This window comes from Protopterus annectens, chromosome 10.part0 (genome assembly GCF_019279795.1).
Source record: "Protopterus annectens isolate FY-2018-M chromosome 10.part0, PAN1.0, whole genome shotgun sequence".
In the NCBI taxonomy this organism is placed as follows: Eukaryota; Metazoa; Chordata; order Ceratodontiformes; family Protopteridae; genus Protopterus; species Protopterus annectens.
This window is the reverse complement of record NC_056744.1, coordinates 1,794,725,759-1,794,747,429: the sequence shown is the minus strand read 5'-3', so window position 1 is coordinate 1,794,747,429 and position 21,671 is coordinate 1,794,725,759. Positions and strand designations below refer to the sequence as shown.

Genomic DNA, 21,671 nt, shown 5'->3' with positions numbered 1-21,671 from the left:
GAAAATAGCAGCTTCCCTATGAAGTACACAACTATACAGGTCCAAGTCAACTTACTCAAAAGTAATGTACTGAAAGTTACAACCTTAGCACTCATTTCCAAGTTTTACCAAAAGGCAGGTGAGCCTGTTTGTGGAATGGCTGTATTCTTGCATACTTTATGTATGTAGCACACATATGCTGACATTTTTAATTCTACGTAGTAAAGATTAAACAGTTTTACATTTCAGGATTTTACATTCAGTTTTACAACTTTAGTATACAACTATTGAATAATCTGTCACAAATATACACGTGTGCACGTGCACTATGACATGCGTGTATACTATGACTAAGTGTATACGTATGCGTGTACACTATGACGGTCAGACATGTGACCCATGAGCTGTCTGAATTTGCCTGGCCCAAGCTGCCATAGAAAGGAAGAATGCTCCCTTTATGCAGTACTGCAGTGTGTACAAGCTTAGTTGTGCTGTGCCAAACCCACACGTGTCAACATCTCAGTGTGGATACTGCAATTAGTACATCTTCAAGTAAAGTTTGATGGTAAGTCTCGTATTACTACTTAAAAGTAACAACGTTTGATAGGATGTCTTGTATTGCTACTTAGAAGTGGAATCAGAATTAGGGAAACATGTTAATGCTTGAATTGGGACCTTTAACTCTTATGGCAGCTGCAATGAACACAGGAGTGTTTCTTCTAACTAGAAGCAGACTGAAAATGGACAGCAAGACTTCTTTTGGCTGTTAAAACTTGCACCAGTTATGCTGAAGCTATTACTTTCTTCTTGACTCATTTGTTTAAATTTGAAGAAATCAAGTTATAATCAGTTGTCTACCACTGAGCTGAACAAGAAAACTTCTGTATGAAAATGAAGATAAATATACAAGTTTCCTTGCTACTGTTACTGCAACACACATGGCCTAGTGACAAATGTACACAGAGAGCAACCGACAGACATTTCACACATTTAGAGCTGTTCAGTACTGTCAAGCGTGTCCCTCCTTAGAGCTGCTCAGTCCTGTCAGGAGTGTCCTTCCTTAGAGCCGGTCAGTATGGTCAGGGGGTGTATTTTCTTCAGCATGCATCTGATCCTACCCATCCCTCCCCCCAAAAAAGCAAGCCTTCAGACTTACCTGCCGCTGTTGACAGTAATCCCAGCTGCATATACAGACACTGTTTGTTGCATTGAAGCCTGAGGGTTGAAGGGGTGCACTTTTGTTTGAGATTGTGGTTGAGGCAGATTTTGAGGAGTCTGTGGTTTAGGTTGAGGGGTGGTCCGAGCTGCAGTCTGAACAGGTGTTTGTGCCCGGCTTGGCACCAGTGTTGGCGGCCGGACCTGAGTGCTAGTGGAGCTACTAAGTTCCACCTGCATTGGGCCTGCAACTGGTGTCTGGCTGGATGAAGTGGCCTGAGCCGGAGATTCCTTCGGCAGGAAAGGCACTAGCAGGGGATCCTTTTCAGGCTCCGCATTTCTCTCCTGGCTTCTTTCCAGTCCTGATACTTTGGGGATGACAGAGAGTTTGGTTTCACAGTTGCCATTTAAAGCACCATTTGGTTCTACGGCTAGAAAAGATTTAAAAAAAAAAAACATTGTTAGCACATCTACTACACCTCATTATGAAACCACAAGTGCAAAATAGACAATCTACACAACTGTCAGATCCAATTTTTTTTTTCAAACAATGAACTGTGAAATACAAGTACACAAGACATCATCTCATTACTATTTTAATAACTTCTTCCTATACATGCCAATGCATAAAAAAACAAAAAAAACAAAGTTATAGCACCAAAACAATACAAACCTCACCATAAAATATCTGTGACCTCTTAATATTTAATTAAGAGTTCACCTGAAACTCTACAGAGGAAGCAACATTCAGGGACTCGTATAGCAATGCCTTCACAGCTGCAACACAATCAACTTGCTGCCAACAACGTGGTAGATAACCACATGTAAGACCAGAGTCTTGCTCTTAATTGTGAAAGATATATGAAGTGATGGCCCTATACGTCTTAAATGTCACAACATGCAATACATTAATGGCATCAACAAGCCTCAAAGAACATTTTGCTTTGTAAACATTCACTCAGATTACTGGACATCAAAGTGTAGTTTGAAAAGAGAACACAAAATGGTAAAAGACTAAATCTCTGCTGAAACATGAATAAAGTACTCAAGCAAAAAGTAAGAAAACTGAAAAAGTGACTGATACAAGCAAGAAGTTTAACTATTCATTCAATTTGTCAGCAAAATTTGCGGTCGATGTGACTACGAGTCATTAAAAAAAAGGATATCTTCCACTATGGCAAAATACCTTTGCTTGCAGAAATAGTAAAAGATCGGTCCAGATCGTCATCAGAAGCCTGAAAGAAAAAAAAATTTACAATCTGAAAGTCATAATGCTGCAAACTGCTCTGTTTCTGCAAAACATATGCAATGGATTTTAACACAAAAAAAACTATTACAGAATGAAGATATTCTACAGCTGCAGAATTCTGTCAAGTACTCACCATAGTTCATCTTTGAGAATACTCTTGTACTAAGGCGGTTTGACAATGTGATCTCCCCAACATGCAGAGATTGCTACTGCAGCTAAACGAAAAAAGGTCTACCCCCAACAGTCCATCTTTAGACAACATAACCAGTGACACTACCAGAATTCATGAAAGCACAAATTCACTGTACTTATGTAGGTAGTCAAGAAAACCTGTCAGACAATAAGGACAAACTCCAGATTTGACGACCTCCAAATGCAGAGAGTATAAATCCTCTGTTGCACTGACCAACTTCAGATAACCAAAATTTAATTGCTTGTCAGACCGTCACAAGCAAAAACGTACACTTCCAAGAGGAAGCGTAGACAAGCAATCAAAACAAGACTATTCAGGACTGCTCCAAAGAAAGTGGTCTCCCTGGACAAAGAATTCAAGTTGTCAAGTAAAGGTAAGCCCAAATACCCTCAAAAAACATATTATACAAGACCAACAATGTGAAAGCTATCTTATTACAGACATTTGGATTAGGGCTTCCTACTTCTGAGATGAAAGCAAATGCAATCAGCCAAACATTATGCCTAACAGTACCCACATGACTTTTTGCTTCCTCAACTTCGGTAGAGTGCACAAAAAGTACATTTGTGTACACTTACCATAAATATAGATGTTAGAGTGTATTCACTGTTGCAGTCCATCACATTTGGGTTATCCCTGTGCCAGGGTAGCCCTCGGCCAGGCCGAATACCAGAGGCTTAGTATTTCTGCGTCAGTTGCTGTCGCTTCAGGACTAACGTCAGGTCGTCAGAGGGGTAAAAAGCAAGGCAGCCAACACCATTACATCAGTTTTCCTTGCCCTAACCTGTCAGGAGCCTCCAAGTAGGAGCCAGGATCTGATGGAAGAATCCCACCAGTAGAAAGTAAATACCAATATGTCCCTTGTAAGGAAAGAGGAGAAGGGGGATGGAGGGAGGGAAACCAGGACTGCAACAATGAATACATGCAAACATCTACATTTATGCTAAGTGTACAAAACTGAACTGTGCTCTTCATGTTTCACTGTTGCAATCATCACATTTGGGTTGATTCCCAAAGCTGAGGAAATGGGTGGAGGCGTAGTCAAGGAAAAGTACAGTTCTCTACACTTAAAATGCAGACGTTCGAGTGTATTCACTGTTGCAGTCATTACATTTGGGTAATCCTGCTGGCAGGTTGCCCTCAGTCGGCCTGAATCCCAAAGTCCTGGGTCCTGCGTCAGCTGCTGTCGCCCCTTCCCTGACGTCAGGTCGTCAGGGGTATAAAAGAAGCAGCCGACGCCATTTTCCTTAGTTTTTCTTGCCCCAGATGTCAGGTGCCCCTAAAAGGGTTGCCAAAATGTATATTTTATATACATATATATATATATATATATATATATGTATATATATGTATATATATGTGTATATATATATATATATATGTGTATATATATATATATATATATATATATATATATATATATATATATATATATCTATATTACATGCACCAATATAAACTTTACCTTCATCTATAAGCAAATACACCACATAGGTTGTATAAATCAGTAAAGGAAAGATAGGTTCCATAGAAAAAAGGGGGAAGGCGGGTGGGTAACCTAGACTGCAACAGTGAATACACTCTAACATCTACATTTATGGTAAGTGTACACAACTGTACCATGTTCTTCTTGTTTCACTGTTGCAGTCATTACATTTGGGTAGAGTCCCAAAGCTATAGTTGGGAGGCTAGAGCTAAACAGCATTAGGAGCGGCTATGAGTCCCTGCAGAACTGCAGTGGCAAAGTCTGCTCTGGATTTACAGTAGAATGGCAGATGATAATGCTTTGTAAAGATGTGCACTGAACTCCAAGTAGCTACCTCTAAAATGTCTCTGGTTGGAACTCCCCTTAGAAAAGCTGCTGAAGTGGCTGCAGCTCTGGTGAATGTGGCCTAATGACCTTAGGCACTGGCTTGCCATGGTGTGAATAGCAAACGAATGCAGTGGCCTATCCACTTTGAGATAGCCTTTCCTTGTGATCCTGCAGCATATGCCACTAGCAATTGCTCTGTCTTCCTGAAAGCTTTGGTCCTATCCAAGTAGAATCTAAACTGTGTACATCCAAAGATTGCAGAATTCTCTCCCCCTTGTACTGTGGACTTGGATAAAAAGTTGGCAGATGAATAGTTTGGTTAAGAGCCACACTGGACACCACTTTAGGCATAAATGTTGGGTTTGCTCTCAGAGAGACCCTGTCTGGATAAAAAATGATAAAAGGCTCCACAGCCATGGAGCGCCTGTAGCTCTGAAACTAGTCTTGCATAAGTAATTGCTAGGAGCAGAGCTGTTTTCCAAGATTAAAAACTTCATATCAACAGTAGTAGCTGGCTGAAAAAGGAGGCAGGGTGAACTTTCCCAAGACATAGTTGAGGTCCCATGCAGGTATTGGTGATCTCCTTGGAGGCCTTAAATTTTTGGCTCCTCTGAGGTACTGCTTTAATAAAGGGTGAGAAAAAATTGGTGGCTCTATATTGTAATGAGCCGAAATGGCAGAGGCATGAATTTTAATCGATGAAAAGTATAGGCCTTTGTCCAGCATCTCAGTTAAGTATTGCAAAATCTGAGGAATATTTGGTACAATTGTATCAGTTCCTTGTGCCAGGTTCCAAGCACAGAATCTCTTCCATTTTCCAGCATAAGACGTTCTTGTACTAGGCCTTCTGTCTTCCAGAATGACATCCATCACAGCTTTGCTGAGAGGTGTTTTTTGTATATTATCCGCCATGCTGCCAGGTTTAATGTCCTGAGTTGGTTGTGCAGGATCTGATTGTTTTGCTGGGACAGTAGAAGAGGTAATTGAGGTAAGGTCCAAGCTGGGTAACGAGACAAGTTCCTTAGGATTGGATACCAGTACTGGTGGGGCCAGTCTGGGGAAATCAGTATCATCTTTGGTTTCTCCTGTCTGACCTTTTGGAGTACCTTGGGTAGGAGAGGCAGTGGAGGGAAGGCATATACTGATAGGGCGTCCACTTTCAATGCTTGTCTGTGATAAGTCCTTGTGCAGAATCTTTTTAGTTGGTAGTTGTGAGGGGAGGCAAATAGATCTATGTCCGGGCATCCCCATTTCCAAGTTATCATGGTGAAGACTTGTGGATCCAGCTGCCACTCATGGGGATCCATGAGGTTTCTGCTTAGTTCATCTGCCACAGTATTTCCCTTTCCTGACAAGAATTGTGCCTGCAAATGTACTTGGTAAGTCAAAGCTGTGTCCCACAATGTCATAGCTAGTCTGCAAAGAGGGTAAGAATGTGTGCCCCCCACCTGCCTGTTTATATACCACATGATCGTGGTGTTGTCTGTCTATCAGCAGTTGTCCCAGATGAAGTAGGTCCTTGAAGGCTGTCAGGGCATTTTGAACAGCTAGCATCTCTTTTTGATTGATATGTAGACGCATTTGGTTTGAGGTCCATGTGCCCTGAATGCATCTTCCTGCCATGTGGGCCCCCCCCCCCAGGCATAATCTGATGCATCCGTTGTTAGTGTCTGCCTGGCTGGGGTTAATGTGAATGGCTGTCCCTTATTTTGGTGACAAGCCTTTGCCCACCATCGAAACTCCTGTTGCAGGCAGGGAATGAGAGTAATCATGGTTTCCAGGCTGTGGCAAAGTTGAGTCTAAGCACTTTTTAGGTACCATTGAAGTTTCCTCATATGCAGTCTTGCATATGGAATTAGTAGGATGCAGGATGCCATGAAGCCCAAAGCATGCAGAATTTTTATAGCAGATAACTGGGCCTTTGTTGCCAACATTGTGAAATAGGTAGTCAGTTGCCTTTGTTTGTCTGGCTTGAGATAAACCATCTGGGCAGCTGTATTCAAGCTTGCACCCAGGAATGTTCCCATCTTGAGAGGGTACTAGTTTTGATTTATTTTCGTTGACTGTGTACCCTAGGCATGTTAGTAGTCTTTTCACAAACGCCAGATGTTGAAGAATGACGTTGTTCTCTGCTTGAATTAGACAGTCGTCCAAGTAAGGGTATATTTGTATTCCTCTGTCTGCAGAATGCAATTACTGGTGCCAGGCACTTTGTAAAGACCCTGGACGCAGTAGATAAGCCAAAGGGCAGTGCAGAGAATTGGTAATGCATTGAACCAGCCTTGAATCTGAGGTGTCTTCTGCATGATTGTCTGATTGGAACATGCAGTTATGCCTCTTTTAGGTCTAAAGTCACAAGACAAGCGTTCTTGCCCAGCATGGGCAGAAGCTGCTGCAAAGTCAACATTTTGAATTTTGGAATATCCAGGAGTGTGTTCAGAATAGACAAGTCCAGTATTGGCCTCCAGCCCTTGTCCTTTCTGCGTACCAAGAAAAGTCTTGAGTAAAATCCTTGTCCCCACTCTTGCTCTGGTACTTGCTGAATGGCCCCCATGTCCATGAGGGATGAGACTTGTTTTTGTGCCTCTGCCCATTGATTTCTTGGAAGACCTGGCCAGCCGTTTGTCTTTGGCAGAGTATGGAAATGGAATTTGTAGCCTTGTGATACTATATTTAGAACCCATTTGTCCTGTGTTACAATGTGCCAATTTTGAGCAAAACGTGCTAATTTTCCCCCTAAGGGTGCTGCCAGAAGATAAGTGCTTGGTGCAGGCAGGGGAAAGTTATTGGGACTGCTTTCTGTATGTTTGTGCTTTATCTTCTCCAGCTTTGGAGGTAGAAGCACCCCATTGTTTTGACCTATAAGAACCTTGCGCCTGGGATCTTCCCCTTGGGCATCTGGATCTGCCCCTTTGAGGTCTGTCTGACACAGGAAAGGACCAATTTTTTTTAAGCCAGTGTCTACTAAACCTAGGTGGCTATACTTGTAAAAACTCTTAACAGTTTGCATAGATTTAGCTTTGTCTTCCATTTTCTTTAACACCTCTTCTGCCTTAGCACCAAACAAAGTATCATGCTGTAAAGGTGCATCTAGTAACTTAACCTTAACATGATCAGGCAGATTTTGTTCCTTTAACCAAGCATGCCTCCTAATTAAAGAACCCGTAACTGTGGTCCTGCAGGAGGCCTCCAAAGAATCAAAACCACATTGCAAAGTATACTTTCCAGCTTGTTCAGCTGCACACAATAAATAGTACAGTTTTGTACCTACCATAAATGTAGATGTCCGATAGGTATGCATCTGCAGTCCTTACATATGGGTTGTGCTGCCTCAGGCAGCCCTTCGGTCGGCCGGATTCCAAAGTCTGGGTCCGGCGTCGGCTGATGTCGCCCTCACCCCGACGTCAGAGCGCCTGGGGTATAAAAGAATCAGCAGACGCCATCTTCCTCAGTTTTTCTTGCCCCAGATGCCAGGTGCCCTCTAAGGAAGGCTAAATTTGGAGAGATGCAAAAATTCCAAACATGCACAGTAATATAAAACAAATACACCATAATAGATAACCCCAGCTAGCTAGAAGAGGGGTAAGTACCCATGAAATACCACAGAGGGGTAGGAGGGAGGGAAACCTGACTGGAGATGCATACCTATCGGACATCTACATTTATGGTAAGTACAAAACTGTACTATGTCCTTCAAGGATGCATCTGCAGTCCTTACATATGGGTAGAATACCATAGCCAAGCTGGGGGAGGTAGGACCTAAGAAAAGGATGGTGTAGCTAAAATGCCCTGCAGGACTGCCGTAGCAAAGCCTGCTCTGGATCTGGAATATAAAGGTAAGTTGTAATGCTTGGAAAATGTATGCATGGAGCTCCATGTAGCAGCTTCTAAAATGTCCTTCGTAGCCACTCCTCTTAAGAAGGCTGTGGAGGTGGCTGTGGCTCTGGTGGAATGAGGTCTAATGTTAACTGGCACAGTTTTTCCATGGAAGGAATAACAGAATCGAATGCAATTCCCTATCCATTTTGAAATTGTCTGTTTGGAAATTGCTTTTCCTTGTATACCAGCAGCATATGCTACAAAGAGCTGGTCAGTTTTTCTGTAATTCTTAGTTCTGTCCAAGTATGTCCAGGGTATGCAAAAGTTTCTCTCCTCTGTTTTGTGGATTTGGAAAGAAGGTAGGCAGGTGGATAGCTTGGTTCAGTGAGACCTTGGATACCACCTTTGGCATGAATGAAGGATTGGTTCTTGAATGAGACTCTGTCCTGATGAAAAATAAGAAATGGTTGTACTGCCATGAGGGCCTGTAACTCAGATACTCTTCTTGCTGAGGTTATGGCCAGAAGGAAGGCAGTCTTCCAAGACAGGTACTGTAGTTCTGAAGATGCTGCTGGTTCAAAAGGAGGTAAAGTTAATTTTTCCAACATGAAGTTAAGATCCCATGTAGGCACTGGTGGTTTCCTTGGAGGCTTGACGTTTTTAATTCTTCTTAGAAACTGCCTTAGCAAAGGATGAGAAAATACCGGTGGATCAGTGTTGTACTCTGCTGAAATTGCTGAAGCATGAATTTTTATGGAGGAGTAAGAAAGGAGCATTTCTACCAAGTATTCCAGGATTTGTGCAATGTTCATCACTGTCGGATCCTGGCCCTTTTTGGTGTTCCAAGTGTGAAATCTTTTCCATTTTGCTGAATATGCCTTTCTTGTGGAAGGCCGGCGAGCTTCCATGATGATATCCTGTACTCTCTTAGATAGTTTATCCTGGCGAGGAGTCAAGGTATTCTCCAGGCTGTCAGCTGCAAGGTTTTCAGGCTGGGGTGCAGAGTTCTGTAGTTGTGCTGTGTCAGAAGTGGCCATGGTGGTAGAGGCCACGGTTTCGTGTGTGACATATGCTCCTTAACAGTGGGTACCAGTGCTGCCTTGGCCAGTCCGGAGCTATCAGAATCACTTTTGGCTGTTCTGTCCTGATCTTCAGTAAGACCTTGGTCATTAATGGAGGAGGAGGGAATGCATATACTGTTAGAGTATTCCAGCTGAAGGAGAGAGCGTCCACTTTCCATGCCTGCGGGTGGTATGTCCTTGTGCAGAATTTCTTCAGTTGATGGTTGTGGTGAGAGGCAAAAAGATCTATGTCCGGCCTCCCCCATGACTGTGTTATCTGAAGGAAGGTGTCTGGATGCAGCATCCATTCGTGCGTATCCATGATATTTCTGCTTAGGCTGTCCGCCAGTACATTGTCTTTTCCTGGCACAAACTGGGATTGCAGTTGTATATTGAGTTTTAAGGAAAGTTCCCAAAGATTCATCGCCAACCTGCAGAGAGGGTAAGAATGGGTACCTCCTTGCTTGTTTATGTACCACATAACTGTGGTATTGTCTGTCTTTATTAGCAGGTGTCCTTGATGCAGGAAGTGTTTGAAGGCCTTGAGTGAATGTATCACTGCCAGCATTTCCTTTTGGTTTATGTGCAGGTGCAATTCTTTTTGTGACCATAGTCCTTGAATGCATCTGCCCTCCATATGTGCTCCCCATCCATGGTCTGAGGCGTCTGTTGTAATGGTTTGGCTGGTAATTGGTTTGCTGAAGGGCAGACCCATGTTTGACTGGCTTGCTTGAGCCCACCACAGGAATTCCTTTTGAAGGCATGGAATGAGTGGAATCAAAGCTTCTAGGCTGTGACTGTGCTGAGACCATAGACTCCTTAGGTACCACTGTAGTTTCCTCATATGCAGCCTTGCTTGTGGGATCAGAAGAATGCAAGATGCCATGAAACCCAGGGCCTGCAGGATTTTCCTTGCAGTGAGCTGGGTTTGTTTTGTCAGATTCCTGAAATAATTCGGTAGTTGCTCTTGTTTTTCTTCTGTGAGAAAAGCCATTTGGGTGGTTGTATCTAGTGTTGCACCCAGAAATGTTATTCTTTGGGATGGAACAAGTCTTGATTTGTGAATGTTGACTGTGTATCCCAAGGCCTGAAGTAGGCGGATGGCATAATTCAAATGTTTTACCAAAGTTTGTTGGCTGTCCGCTTGTATTAGGGCAGTCGTCCAGGTATGGGTATATTTGAATCCCCTGAAGTCTGCAGTGTGCAATTACTGATGCCAGGCATTTCGTGAATACTCTGGGCGCAGTAGGTAAGCCAAAGGGCAATGCTGAGAATTGATAATGCTCTGAACCTGCAAGAAATCTGAGGTGTCTTCTGCAACTTTGTCTGATAGGGACATGCAGGTATGCCTCCTTGAGGTCTAGAGATACCAGCCAGGAACCCTTGCCCAGCATGGGAAGGAGTTGCTGTAGGGTCAGCATTTTGAATTTTGGCACAATGAGATAAGTATTTAGTGCGGACAAGTCCAGAATAGGCCTCCATTGTTTTTCTTTTCTTGGTACAAGGAATAGTCTGAAATAAAATCCTTGGCCTTGTTCTGTGAGAGGAACCTTTTCTATAGCTTTCATTTGCAGTAGGTTGGAAATTTGTTTGAAAGCCTCTGCCCTTTGATTCGGAGGCAGGTTTGGCATGCCTTTTCTTTTTGGTAATGTATGAAAATGGAATCTGTATCCTTTTGTCTATTATTTGCAATGTCCATTTGTCCCTTGTAATACTGTGCCAGTTTTTTGAGAATAAAGATAGCTTTCCGCCCAAAGGTGCTTCCAATTGAGCCCTGGTTGGCGGGGTCAAGGTCAAGTCATTGAGTTTGTCCTTGTGCAGCGGTTGCAGGTCCTGCACTACCTCTCTGGTTAGGAGGCTGCCATTGACGTCCTCTGTAGGAGCCTCTAGCTTGCCCTCTACCTCTGGCACGCCTGTTCTTGCCCCTTTGAAATCTGTCTGTGTCAGGAAAGGACCAATTCTTAGAAGGCCAATTTCTGCTGAATCTTGGTGGTTGGACCTGGAGAAAATCTTTGACTGTTTGTACAGATTTAGCCTTTTCCTCAAATTTCTTTAAGACCTCCTGAGCCGTGGAGCCAAATAACTTTTGCTTTTCCAGTGGCGCATCCAGAAGCTTTGCTTTAACATTATCTGGCAAAGATTGTTCCTTCAGCCAAGCATGCCTACGTATGACTGCACCTGTCATTGCTGACCTACATGAAGCTTCCAATGCATCATAACCACACTGCAAGAAATGGTTGCTAACCTGCTGGGAGTTATGCACCAGATCCTGAAGTGCCTTGCGGTCTAGGGGTTCAGGAGAAGACAGTTTTTATGCAATTCATCTAACAAATACTCTTGGTACTCTATCATATGGAAATGACAATTCAAAGCCCTCATTGAAAGAGTGGAAGTATACACTTTTTTACCCCATCTCTCTATAGCCCTGGACTCCCTTTCAGAGGGAAGTGGGTTTTTAGTAGTGGTGGTTGCAACCCCTTTAGGCCCCTGGGAAACAGTTTCTGGGTCAGGAGAGTGGCCCTTGTAAAAAAAATGATGCGAGTCCGGGACCCTGTAGTACCTATCGGGTTTGACAGGAGCTGGAGGGAGGGAGTCAGGAGAAATGCTAGACTCAGAAAACACATCATCAATGACATTCAAAACAGGAGGAATATCCAAAGGTCTATGCTGAGGTAAATGCAAAAAAGTCCTTAATCTCTTCCTGGAATAAGAGAATTCCTGGCCCTGCCATTTGAAATGCTCTCTCATGGAGTGAAGGGTCTCCCCAAAGGACAACTCTTCAGGAGGGGAGGCCGAAGGAATAGATTTCTCTGCATCAGAGTCCTCGTAGGCCGTAAAGGCCTCCTCCTGGTAGTCTGATAGGGCAGAGTCATCTGAAGCCTCATCAGAAGACTGGGGATCTGTATGCTCAACCCTGGGCCTTTTGTCTAGAGGAGGCTGAGAGCCCCTGTCCGGATGTGGCTGAGAGCCCCTAATTAAGGAAATAAGGTCCTCAGCTAAAGTTAAGATCTGTGAACCAGTAGAGGATCCCTGAGGAATAGCCTTGGGGGGGGGGGGGGGGGCAGAGATTTTGGCTGTTTAGCAGCTTTAGCCAGAGTGAATGCCTTTATGGACATGGATGTAGGAGGCCTGGCTGCTCCACGTGCTGGTGTAGTTTTATCTAGAGAAATGGTGTCGGATATTTCCAGAGCACCGGTCTCAGAGGGAAATTCTATAACCGACTCAGAGGAGGCCTTGGGGCCGAGGTTGTCGGTTGTGCGGTTTCGACGGTAGGAAGAACCAGGGACTCTGTTTCAGCCAAGACAGAGACACTCGCGGTAGGCCTAGGCGTGGTTTTGGCCAAAATCACGGTCCGCGTGTCAGTCCTTGTCCTTCCGTTTTTTGGTAGGTGAGAAGTCGGAGTCTCCGACGGCATATTGTAACTGAAACTAGCCCCAAAAAATTCCTCTGCAAACTCCGCCTGACGCCTAAGAGTGCGTCGATTGAAGGAAGCACAGGCTGTACAGGCCGAGACATCGTGGTCTGGGCCTAGGCAGGGGAGGCAGTAAGAGTGGAAATCCTTATGAGGTATTTGTTTCCCACAAGTTAAGCAATTATTAACTTTAAGCGTTTGATCTGACATCGGCTGAGGCAAGAAAGAGTCCCCAACGGGGTACTTAGCTTTTGAAGTCTTCGGTAGCTGAAGTTACAGGAGCTGGCCGACTGGCACTTGCGAACTGCTTCTGCTTCGGGCACCACGCAGCAAGAAAGACTGAGGAAGATGACGTCGGCTGATTCTTTTATACCCCAGGCGCTCTGACGTCGGGGTGAGGGCGACATCAGCCGACGCCGGACCCAGACTTTGGAATCCGGCCGACCGAAGGGCTGCCTGAGGCAGGACAACCCATATGTAAGGACTGCAGATGCATCCTTGAAGGACATCCTGCATTTCCTCGTTTTCAGCACATTCAGAATTTAACATAATTTTCTGTTTAAGCAATCCCATGAGATGTTGCCGATACTTGAGAATATGAAACTGACAGTTTAAGGCCCTTATAGCCAAAGTTGCAGATGTGTAAACCTTTTTTCCCCATCTATCCACTGCCCTTGAATCCCTGTCAGAGGGGGTTGTTTTTTTTGCTGTAGAGGCCTTAACTCCCTTGGGACCCTGTGAAATAGTTTCGGGTCAGCAGCAGGGTTTTTAAAAAGAAATTTGTGAGTCAGAAACCTTGTAATATCGGTCAGGCTTAACGGGAGCTGGAGATAAGGAGTCATGGGTCAAACTAGACTCCGAAAACACATCATCTACTATGTGTAACAGAGGGAATGGCTAGAGGCCTGTGCTGTGGAAGTTAAAAGGAAATCCCGGAGCGTCTTTTTTGATTCGGAAAAAATCTCGGCTTACCCAGTGAAAATGCTCCTTCATGGTATGCAAGGTTTCCCCAAAGGAATAATCTTCAGGAGGGGATGCTGAAGGTATAGATTCTTCAGCATCAGAATCCTCATAGGGGGGTACAGAATATCCCTGATCAGAAGAGGAATCAGAAGAAATAGAAACCTGATCTGAAGATTCATAGTTAGTCTCTTGCCTAGGCCTCTTATCAGGAGGGGGATGGGAACCCCTGATCAAGGTAATCAGGTCTTCGGCCATCTTGATCATCTGTTTTTTGGGCATAGAGGCCTGTGCACGTGGCTCTTGAGTTTCTTTGCTTTAGAAGCTGCTTTAGTCTGCCTTTGAAGCTGAAGTCGTTTTAATGTAAAGATGTTGTGGTCTGAATACACCCTCAGAAGCTGGTACCTGCTCAGCGGCTCCAGACCCATCTGAGGGATTACCATCCGAGGCTCCAATACTTTGAGTATCCAGCAGCATGAGTGACTCCACGTGAGAGTTGGTAGCGGCCTGCGACTCTGAAATAGCGGGTGTCAGGGGCTGCAAAAGCGCCTCACTGAGAACCGGCGACTGGCTTAGGAGAAGCTTCGTCGTCAGTTTTGGACCTCGGTTGTTTTTCTTTATCCTTTTCTTTGCTTTTTTTGTAAACTCCGGTAGTCAGAAGGCTATCCAACAACATTTTCGGATAATTAAACCTGCTACCAAAATACTTTAAAGCAAAAGAATACAGACGCTTAATAGTGTGTTGGTTAAATCTAGCACAAAACCGACAACCAGAAACGTTGTGATCAGGGCCTAGGCAAGGAATACAGTAAGAATGAAAATTCTTATGAAGTATTTGCTTTCCACAAGTAATACAATTATTAACTTTTTCTGACATCGGTCTGGAGCAAGAAAAAATGTTTCCCCAACAGGGTACTTATCTTTAATGAAGACTTAGGTTCTGAAAGTCAAACACGAAAATTTCAAAGTCGGCCGACCAGCACTTGCGAACTGCTTCTGCTTCGGGCACTGCGCGGCAAGAAAGACTGAAGAAAATGTCGTCTGCCGCTTTTTTTATACCCCTGACGTCAGGGAAGGGGCGACAGCAGCTGACGCAAGACCCAAGACTTTGGCATTCAGGCCGGCTGAGGGCAACCTGCCAGCAGGATTACCCAAATGTAATGACTGCAACACTGAAACAAGAAGATCATCGGGTAAATCCAGATCCCTGGAATGAAAAGACACAAATAGCTTATCTGATTTCCTTAAAGATTCCGTTTCGTCAAGGTAAAATCTCAGCTGTAAACATCTAAGGTATACAAAATCCTCTCACTAGAGGACTGAGAAGGGGAAAATGTGGGCAATTGGACAGACTGATTAAGACAAGTCATTCACCACTTTAGACATAAAAGAAGGGTTAGTCCTCTAAGACACCCTTGTCCTTGTGGAAGACCAAGAAAGGAGGAGGATATGCCATCAATCCCTGAATTTCAGAAACCCTCCTAGCAGAAGTTAAGGCCACCAGAAACATCGTTCTCCAAGTGCAAAACTTCAAAGGAGCCAAGGCCGCAGGCACAAAAGGGGCCAGAGTTAACTTCTCTAAGACATAGAGGTCTGATCTGGAGGACGCCTGTAAGAAAAAATGTTTAACCTCCAATTTGGAGGACAAACGAGGTGTTAAAGGCAGACAAGCAGAGAGAGTACAACAGTGGATTTTCAATGAGGAATATGACAAGCCACTGTTGAGCAATTCACACAAGTAAAAAAGTACAACTGGAATGTCCACAGACAGTGGATCTAGACTTCTTTTGCACACCAGATAGAAAATCTTTTCCACTTGGAAATGAAAGACTTCCTAGTATTGGGTTTCCTGGCCTCCTGCAAAACCCTAACCACATCCTGTGAAAAAAGGTGCCTGAAAGGGATCAGAAAAGTACAGTTGCATGCACTTACCATAAATGTAGATGTTAGAGTGTGTTCACTGCTGCAGTCATTACATTTGGGTAATCTGCTGGCAGGTTGCCCTCAGTCGGCCTGATTAACAAAGTCTTGCTTCCTGCGTCGGTTGCGGTCCCTTCTTCCATGACATCAGGGGTATAAAATATGCAGCCGACGCCATTACATCAGTTTTTCTTGCCCCAGATGTCAGGTGCCCCCCAAATGGGGAGCAAATAAAATTAAACGCACAAAAATATATACCTCCAACCAAAAGCAAATACACCAAAAAGGCTTTTAAGCATAATAAAAGAAAGTAGAGGTATAGTCAGAGAAAAACAGGGGGCTGGAGGGAGGGTAACTAGGACTGCAACAGTGAATACACTCGAACATCTACATTTATGGCAACTGTACTATGTTCTTCATGTTTCACTGTTCCAGTCATTACATTTGGGTAGATTTGCAAAGCTATGGTTGGGAGGAGGAATTTATACAGCATTAGGACCAGCTATAAGGCTCTGCAAGACAGCAGTGGCAAAGCCAACTCTGGATTTAGAGAAAAAAGGTAAATGTTAATGCTTGGTGAAAGTATGTACAGAACTCCAGGTAGCAGCTTCTAGAATATCCCTGGTAGGAACACCTCTGAGAAAAGCTGCATAAGTAGATACAGCCCTGTTAGAGTGAGATCTGATCCCCTGGGGGATAGGTTTTCCATGGGGCTTATTGCAGAAATGAATGCAATGGCTTATCCATTTAGAAATGGTTTGTTTTGAAATAGCCTTCCCCTCTGCCCCTGCAGCAAATGCTACTAGCAGTTGTTCAGACTTTCTTCGAAATTTAGTTCTGTCCAATTAGAATCTAAGTTGTCTGTGCACGTCCAAGGAATGCAGAATCCGTTCCCCTGTTCTGTGGATTGGGAAAGAAGGTTGGCAAATGAAAGGATTGATTAAGAGCCACAGTGGAAAAGTACAATTTTGTACCTACCATAAATGTAGATGTCCGATAGATATGCAACTGCAGTCCTGACATATGGGTTGTCCTGCCTCAGGCAGCCCTTCAGTCGGCCACATTCCAAAGTCTGGGTCCGACGTCGGCTGATGTCACCTCTTCCCCGACGTCAGAGCGGCTGGGGTACAAAAGCAGCCGACGCCATCTTCTCCAGTGTTTCTTGCACCAGATGCCCTCCAAGGAAGGCTAAATTTAGAGACTGGAGAAAAATTCCAGACATGCACAACAGTAATAAACAGATACACCATAACAGATATCCCCAGCTAATTTGAAAAGGGGGAGTGGACCCAAAAAGGAAGATTACAGAGGGGTAGGAGGGAGGGAAAACCTGACTGCAGTTGCATATCTATCGGACATCTACATTTATGGTAGGTACAAAACTGTACTAGGTTCTTCAAGAATGCAACTGCAGTCCTGACATATGGGTTGAATACCACAGCCAAGCTGGGGGTGGTAGGATCTAAGATAGGGATGGTGTAGCTAAAATGCCCTGCAGGACTGCAGAAGCAAAGCCTGCTCGGGATCTGGAATATAAAGGCAGGTTGTAATGTTTGGAAAATGTATGCACGGAGCTCCATGTAGCAGCTTCTAGAATGTCCTTTGTAGCCACCCCTCTTAGAAAGGCTGTGGAGGTGGCTGTAGCTCTGGTGGAGTGTGGCCTGATATTGGCAGGTACACCTTTTCCATGGAAAGAATAGCAGAATCTGATGCAGTTTCCAATCCATTTTGAAATTGTTTGGGAATTGCCTTTCCTTGTACTCCAGCAGCGTAGGCTACAAATAGCTGGTCAGACTTTGTTGGCCTTTGTTCTGTCCAAGTAACAGAGCAATTGTCTGTGTATGTCCAAAGTGTGCAGAAGCTTTTCTCCTTTATTTTGAGGATTGGGAAAGAAAGTAGGCAGGTGAATTGCTTGATTTAGAGAAACCCTGGATATCACTTTTGGCATGAGTGAAGGATTGGTTCTTAAAGAGACTCTGTCCTGATGGAAAATGAGAAATGGAGGTACTGTCATGAGGGCCTGTATCTCAGAGACTCTTCTTCCTGAAGTAATTGCCAACAGGAAAACTGTTTTCCAGGAGAGAAATTGCAATTCTGAAGATGCTGCTGGCTCAAAAGGAGGAAGAGTTAATTTTTCCAAGCCGAAGTTGAGGTCCCATGCAGGCACTGGTGGTTTTCTTGGAGGTTTGATATTCTTTATCCCTCTTAGAAACTGTCTCAGCAAAGGATGTGAAAATACAGGTGGATCACAGTTGTATTTTGCTGAAATTGCTGAAGCGTGTATTTTTATGGAAGAGTATGAAAGGCCATTGTGAAGCATTTCTGCCAAGTATTCTAGTATCTGTGGGATGCTCATTACTGATGCATCCTGACCCTTGTTGGCATTCCAGATGTTGAATCTCTTCCATATGGCTGAATAAGTTTTTCTGGTGGAAGGCCTGCGTGCTTCCAGTAAGATCTCTTGAACTTTTTTGGAGAGAGAGATATGGGGAGAAGTCATGGAACCCTCCAAGCTGTCAGTTGCAATGTTTGCAGGTTGGGATGAACAGTCCTGTAATTGTGCTGAGTTATAAGCAGAGGCCATTGAGGCAGGGGCCCAGGGGCCACGGCTTGGTACGAGTTATGCTCCTTAGTAATGGATACCAGTGCTGTCTTGGCCAGTCTGGAGCTATCAAAATGCCTTTCGGTTGTTCTGCTTTGATCTTCAGCAACATCTTGGTCATTAATGGTAGAGGTGGGAATGCATAAATTGTTAGAGAATTCCAGCTGAAGGAGAGAGCATCCACTCTCCAGGCTTGAGGATGGTGTGTCCTTGAGCAGAACTTCTTCAGATGATGATTGAGGTGTGAGGCAAAGAGATCTATGTCCGGCCTTCCCCATGTACGAGTTATTTGTGAAAAAATGTCTGGATGCAACATCCATTCGTGCGGGTCCATAATGTTTCTGCTTAGACTGTCCGCCAGAACATAGTCCTTGCCTGGAACAAACTGGGATTGCAACTGTATGTTCAGTTTCAGGGACTTTTCCCAAAGAGTCATTGTTAGTCTGCAGAGGGGGTAAGAATGGGTGCCTCCCTGTTTTGTTTAGGTACCACATAGCAGTGGTGTTGTCTGTCTTTATTAACAGGTGACCTTGTTGAAGAAATTTTCCGAAGGCCTCGATTGCATGAATCACTGCCAACATCTCTTTTTGATTGATGTGCAGATGCAATTCCCGGGGAGCCCATTGCCCTTGAATGCATCTGCCCTCCATGTGCGCCCCCCATCCATGATCTGAGGCGTCTGTTGTAATGGTTTGGCTTGCTTGAAGTTTGTTGAAAGACATGCCTTTGTTTAGCTGGCTTGCTTGTGCCCACCATAAAAATTCCTTTTGTAGACATGGAATGAGTGGAATAATTGCTTCTAAGTTGTGGCTGTGCTGAGACCATAAACTTTTTAGGTACCACTGTAGTTTTCTCATGTGTAGTCTTGCCAGTGGAATCAGAAGAATGCAAGATGCCATGAAACCCAGGGCCTGCAGGATTTTCCTTGCAGTCATCTGGGTGTGCTTTGCTAGGCTTTTGAAGTAATCTGGTAATTGTTCTTGTTTTTCTTCTGTGAGGAAAGCCATTTGTGAGTTTGTGTCCAGTTCGGCTCCTAGAAAAATTATTTGTTGGGATGGCAGTAGTCTTGATTTTTGAATGCTGACTGTTTCCCAAAGCCTGTAGTAAGTGAATGACATAATCCAAGTTTCTTATCAAGGCTTGCTTGCTGTCCACTTGTATAAGGCAGTCGTCCAGGTAAGGGTATATTTGTATCCCCTGGAGTCTGCAATGTGCAATTACTGATGCCAGGCACTTCGTGAATACTCTGGGCACAGTAGACAAGCCAAAAGGCAATGCTGAGAATTGATAGTGCTCTGACCCTGCAAGAAATCTGAGGTATCTTCTGCAGCTGTGTCTGATTGGGACATGCAGGTATGCCTCCTTGAGGTCCAGGGTAACCAGCCAAGACCCCTTGCCCAGCATGGGAAGAAGTTGCTGTAACGTCAGCATTTTGAAATTTGGCACAATGAGAAAAGTGTTTAGAGCAGACAAGTGCAGTATAGGTCTCCATTGCTTTTCTTTTCTTGGAACAAGGAACAGTCTTGAGTAGAATCCCTGGCCTTGTTCCTGAGGAGGAACCTTTTCTATTGTTTTTATTTGTAGCAGTTTTGAAACTTGTATGAGTGCCTCTGCCCTTTGATTTTGTGGCAGGTTTGGCATGCCTTGTCTTGTTGGTAAGGTATGGAAGTGGAACCTGTAACCTCTGTCTATAATGTCCAAAATCCATTTGTCCTTTGTAAAAACGTGCCAATTTTTTGAAAATAAAGATAATTTTCCGCCTAAAGGTGCTTCTCTTTGAGCCTTGGTCGGCGGTGTCAAAGTCAAGTCATTGTGATTGTCCCTGTGGAGCAGTCCCTGCGCCACTTCTCTGATTAGTTGGTTGCCATTGGCGGCCCCTGTAGGAGCCTCGGTCCCCTGTCATAGCTGCCCTACATGAAGCTTCCAATGCATAACCACACTGAAGAAAATGATTGCTAACCTGCTGAGTATTATGAACCAAATCCTGCAAGGCCTTTCTGTCTAAAGGCTCAGGAGAGGCTAACTTTTTCTGCAAATCATCCAGCAAGAAATCCTGATACTGAAACATATGAAAAAGACAGTTAAGTGCCCTCATGGCAAAGGTGGTTGAGGTATAAACTTTTTTACCCCACCTCTCCAGGGACCTAGATTCCCTGTCTGCGGGCAAAGGATTTTTGGCCGTGGAAGTGGCCACTCCTTTGGGCCCCTGAGAAATAGTTTCTAGATCAACAGAGTGGGCCTTAAAGAGATGTTTATGAGTTTCAGGAACCCTGTAATATCTGTTTGGCTTGACAGGAGCAGGAGGGAGAGAATCAGGAGAAGTACTGGAGTCTGAGTACACATCATCTAATACATTTAACACTGGGGGTATAGTTAAAGGCCTGTGCTGGGGTAACTTAAGGAAAGTCCAAAGCCTTTTCCTGGAGTCGGAGAAATCCTGGCCCTGCCACTGAAAATGCTCTCTCATGGAGTGGAGAATTTCCCCGAAAGAAATATCTTCAGGAGGAGAGGCAGAGGGAATGGATTCATCAGCATCAGAATCCTCGTAAGCCAGGAAGGATTCTTCCTGGGAATCTGAATGGCCTGACTCACCAGAGTCTTCATCTGAGGAAAGGGTATCTGCCTGCTCAACCCTAGGCCTTTTGTCTGAAGGCGGCTGAGAACCTCTGTCTGGATGAGTCTGAGAGCCCCTGATTAAAGAAATTAGATCTGCAGCTAAAGTCATGATCTGTTTATCAGAAGTGGGACCCTGTGAAAAAGATTTAGGAGGGTGAGACTTAGCCTGGCTGGCAGCCTTAGCACGTGTGTAGGCCTTGATGGACCATAGACACTGGAGGCCTAGCTGCCCCACGTGCTGGAGTAACTTTGTCCACCGGTATGGTGTCAGGCAAATCTTGGGCTTCGGTTTCAGGAGGAAAATCAACAACCGTCACCGGGGTAGCCTCTGGGACCAAAGTGTGCGGTAAAGCAGTGTCGTCGGCCTGGAGCGGTTGAATTACCGCCTCCGAAGAGACCGATGCACTCGCGGTAGGCTTTAGCATGGTGTCGGTGGAAGTCGCGGGCCGAGAATGTCTGTCCCGGTCCTTCCGTTTTTTGGAAATATGTGCTGTCGGAAGTTCCGACGACATGATATAGGAGTAATTTACCCCAAAAAGGTCTTCAGCAAATTCTGCCCGGCGCCTAAGTGTGCGCTTATTGAAGCAAGCACAGGCCGAGACGTTGTGGTCTGGGCCGAGGCAGGGAAGGCAGTAAGAATGGAAGTCCTTATGAGGTATTTGTTTACCACAAGACAAGCAATTATTAACTTTTGCAGTTTTATCTGACATCGGCTGAGGCAAGAAAAGGTTCCCCAACGGGGTACTTAGCTTTTTGATGACTTCGGTATCTGAAAACACAGGAGCTGGCCGACAGGCACTTGCGAACTGCTTCTGCTTCGGGCACCGCGTGGCAAGAAAGACTGGAGAAGATGGCGTCGGCTGATGCTTTTGTACCCCAGCCGCTCTGACGT

General features: G+C 44.6%; 1 protein-coding gene across 5 annotated transcripts in view; it reads right to left on the bottom strand.

The window, feature by feature from the left end:
* Positions 1 to 21,671, bottom strand: part of FBRS (fibrosin) — a 1,655,257-nt gene that overhangs the window by 915,819 nt on the left and 717,767 nt on the right. For all 5 annotated transcript variants that reach the window (XM_044086630.1, XM_044086634.1, XM_044086633.1 and 2 more), the window contains 2 exons: positions 2,321 to 2,369; positions 1,136 to 1,565 (listed from right to left, as the gene is read on the bottom strand). In XM_044086630.1, the coding sequence (XP_043942565.1) occupies positions 1,136 to 1,565; positions 2,321 to 2,369 (479 nt within the window). The remainder of the gene's footprint in view (positions 1 to 1,135; positions 1,566 to 2,320; positions 2,370 to 21,671) is intronic.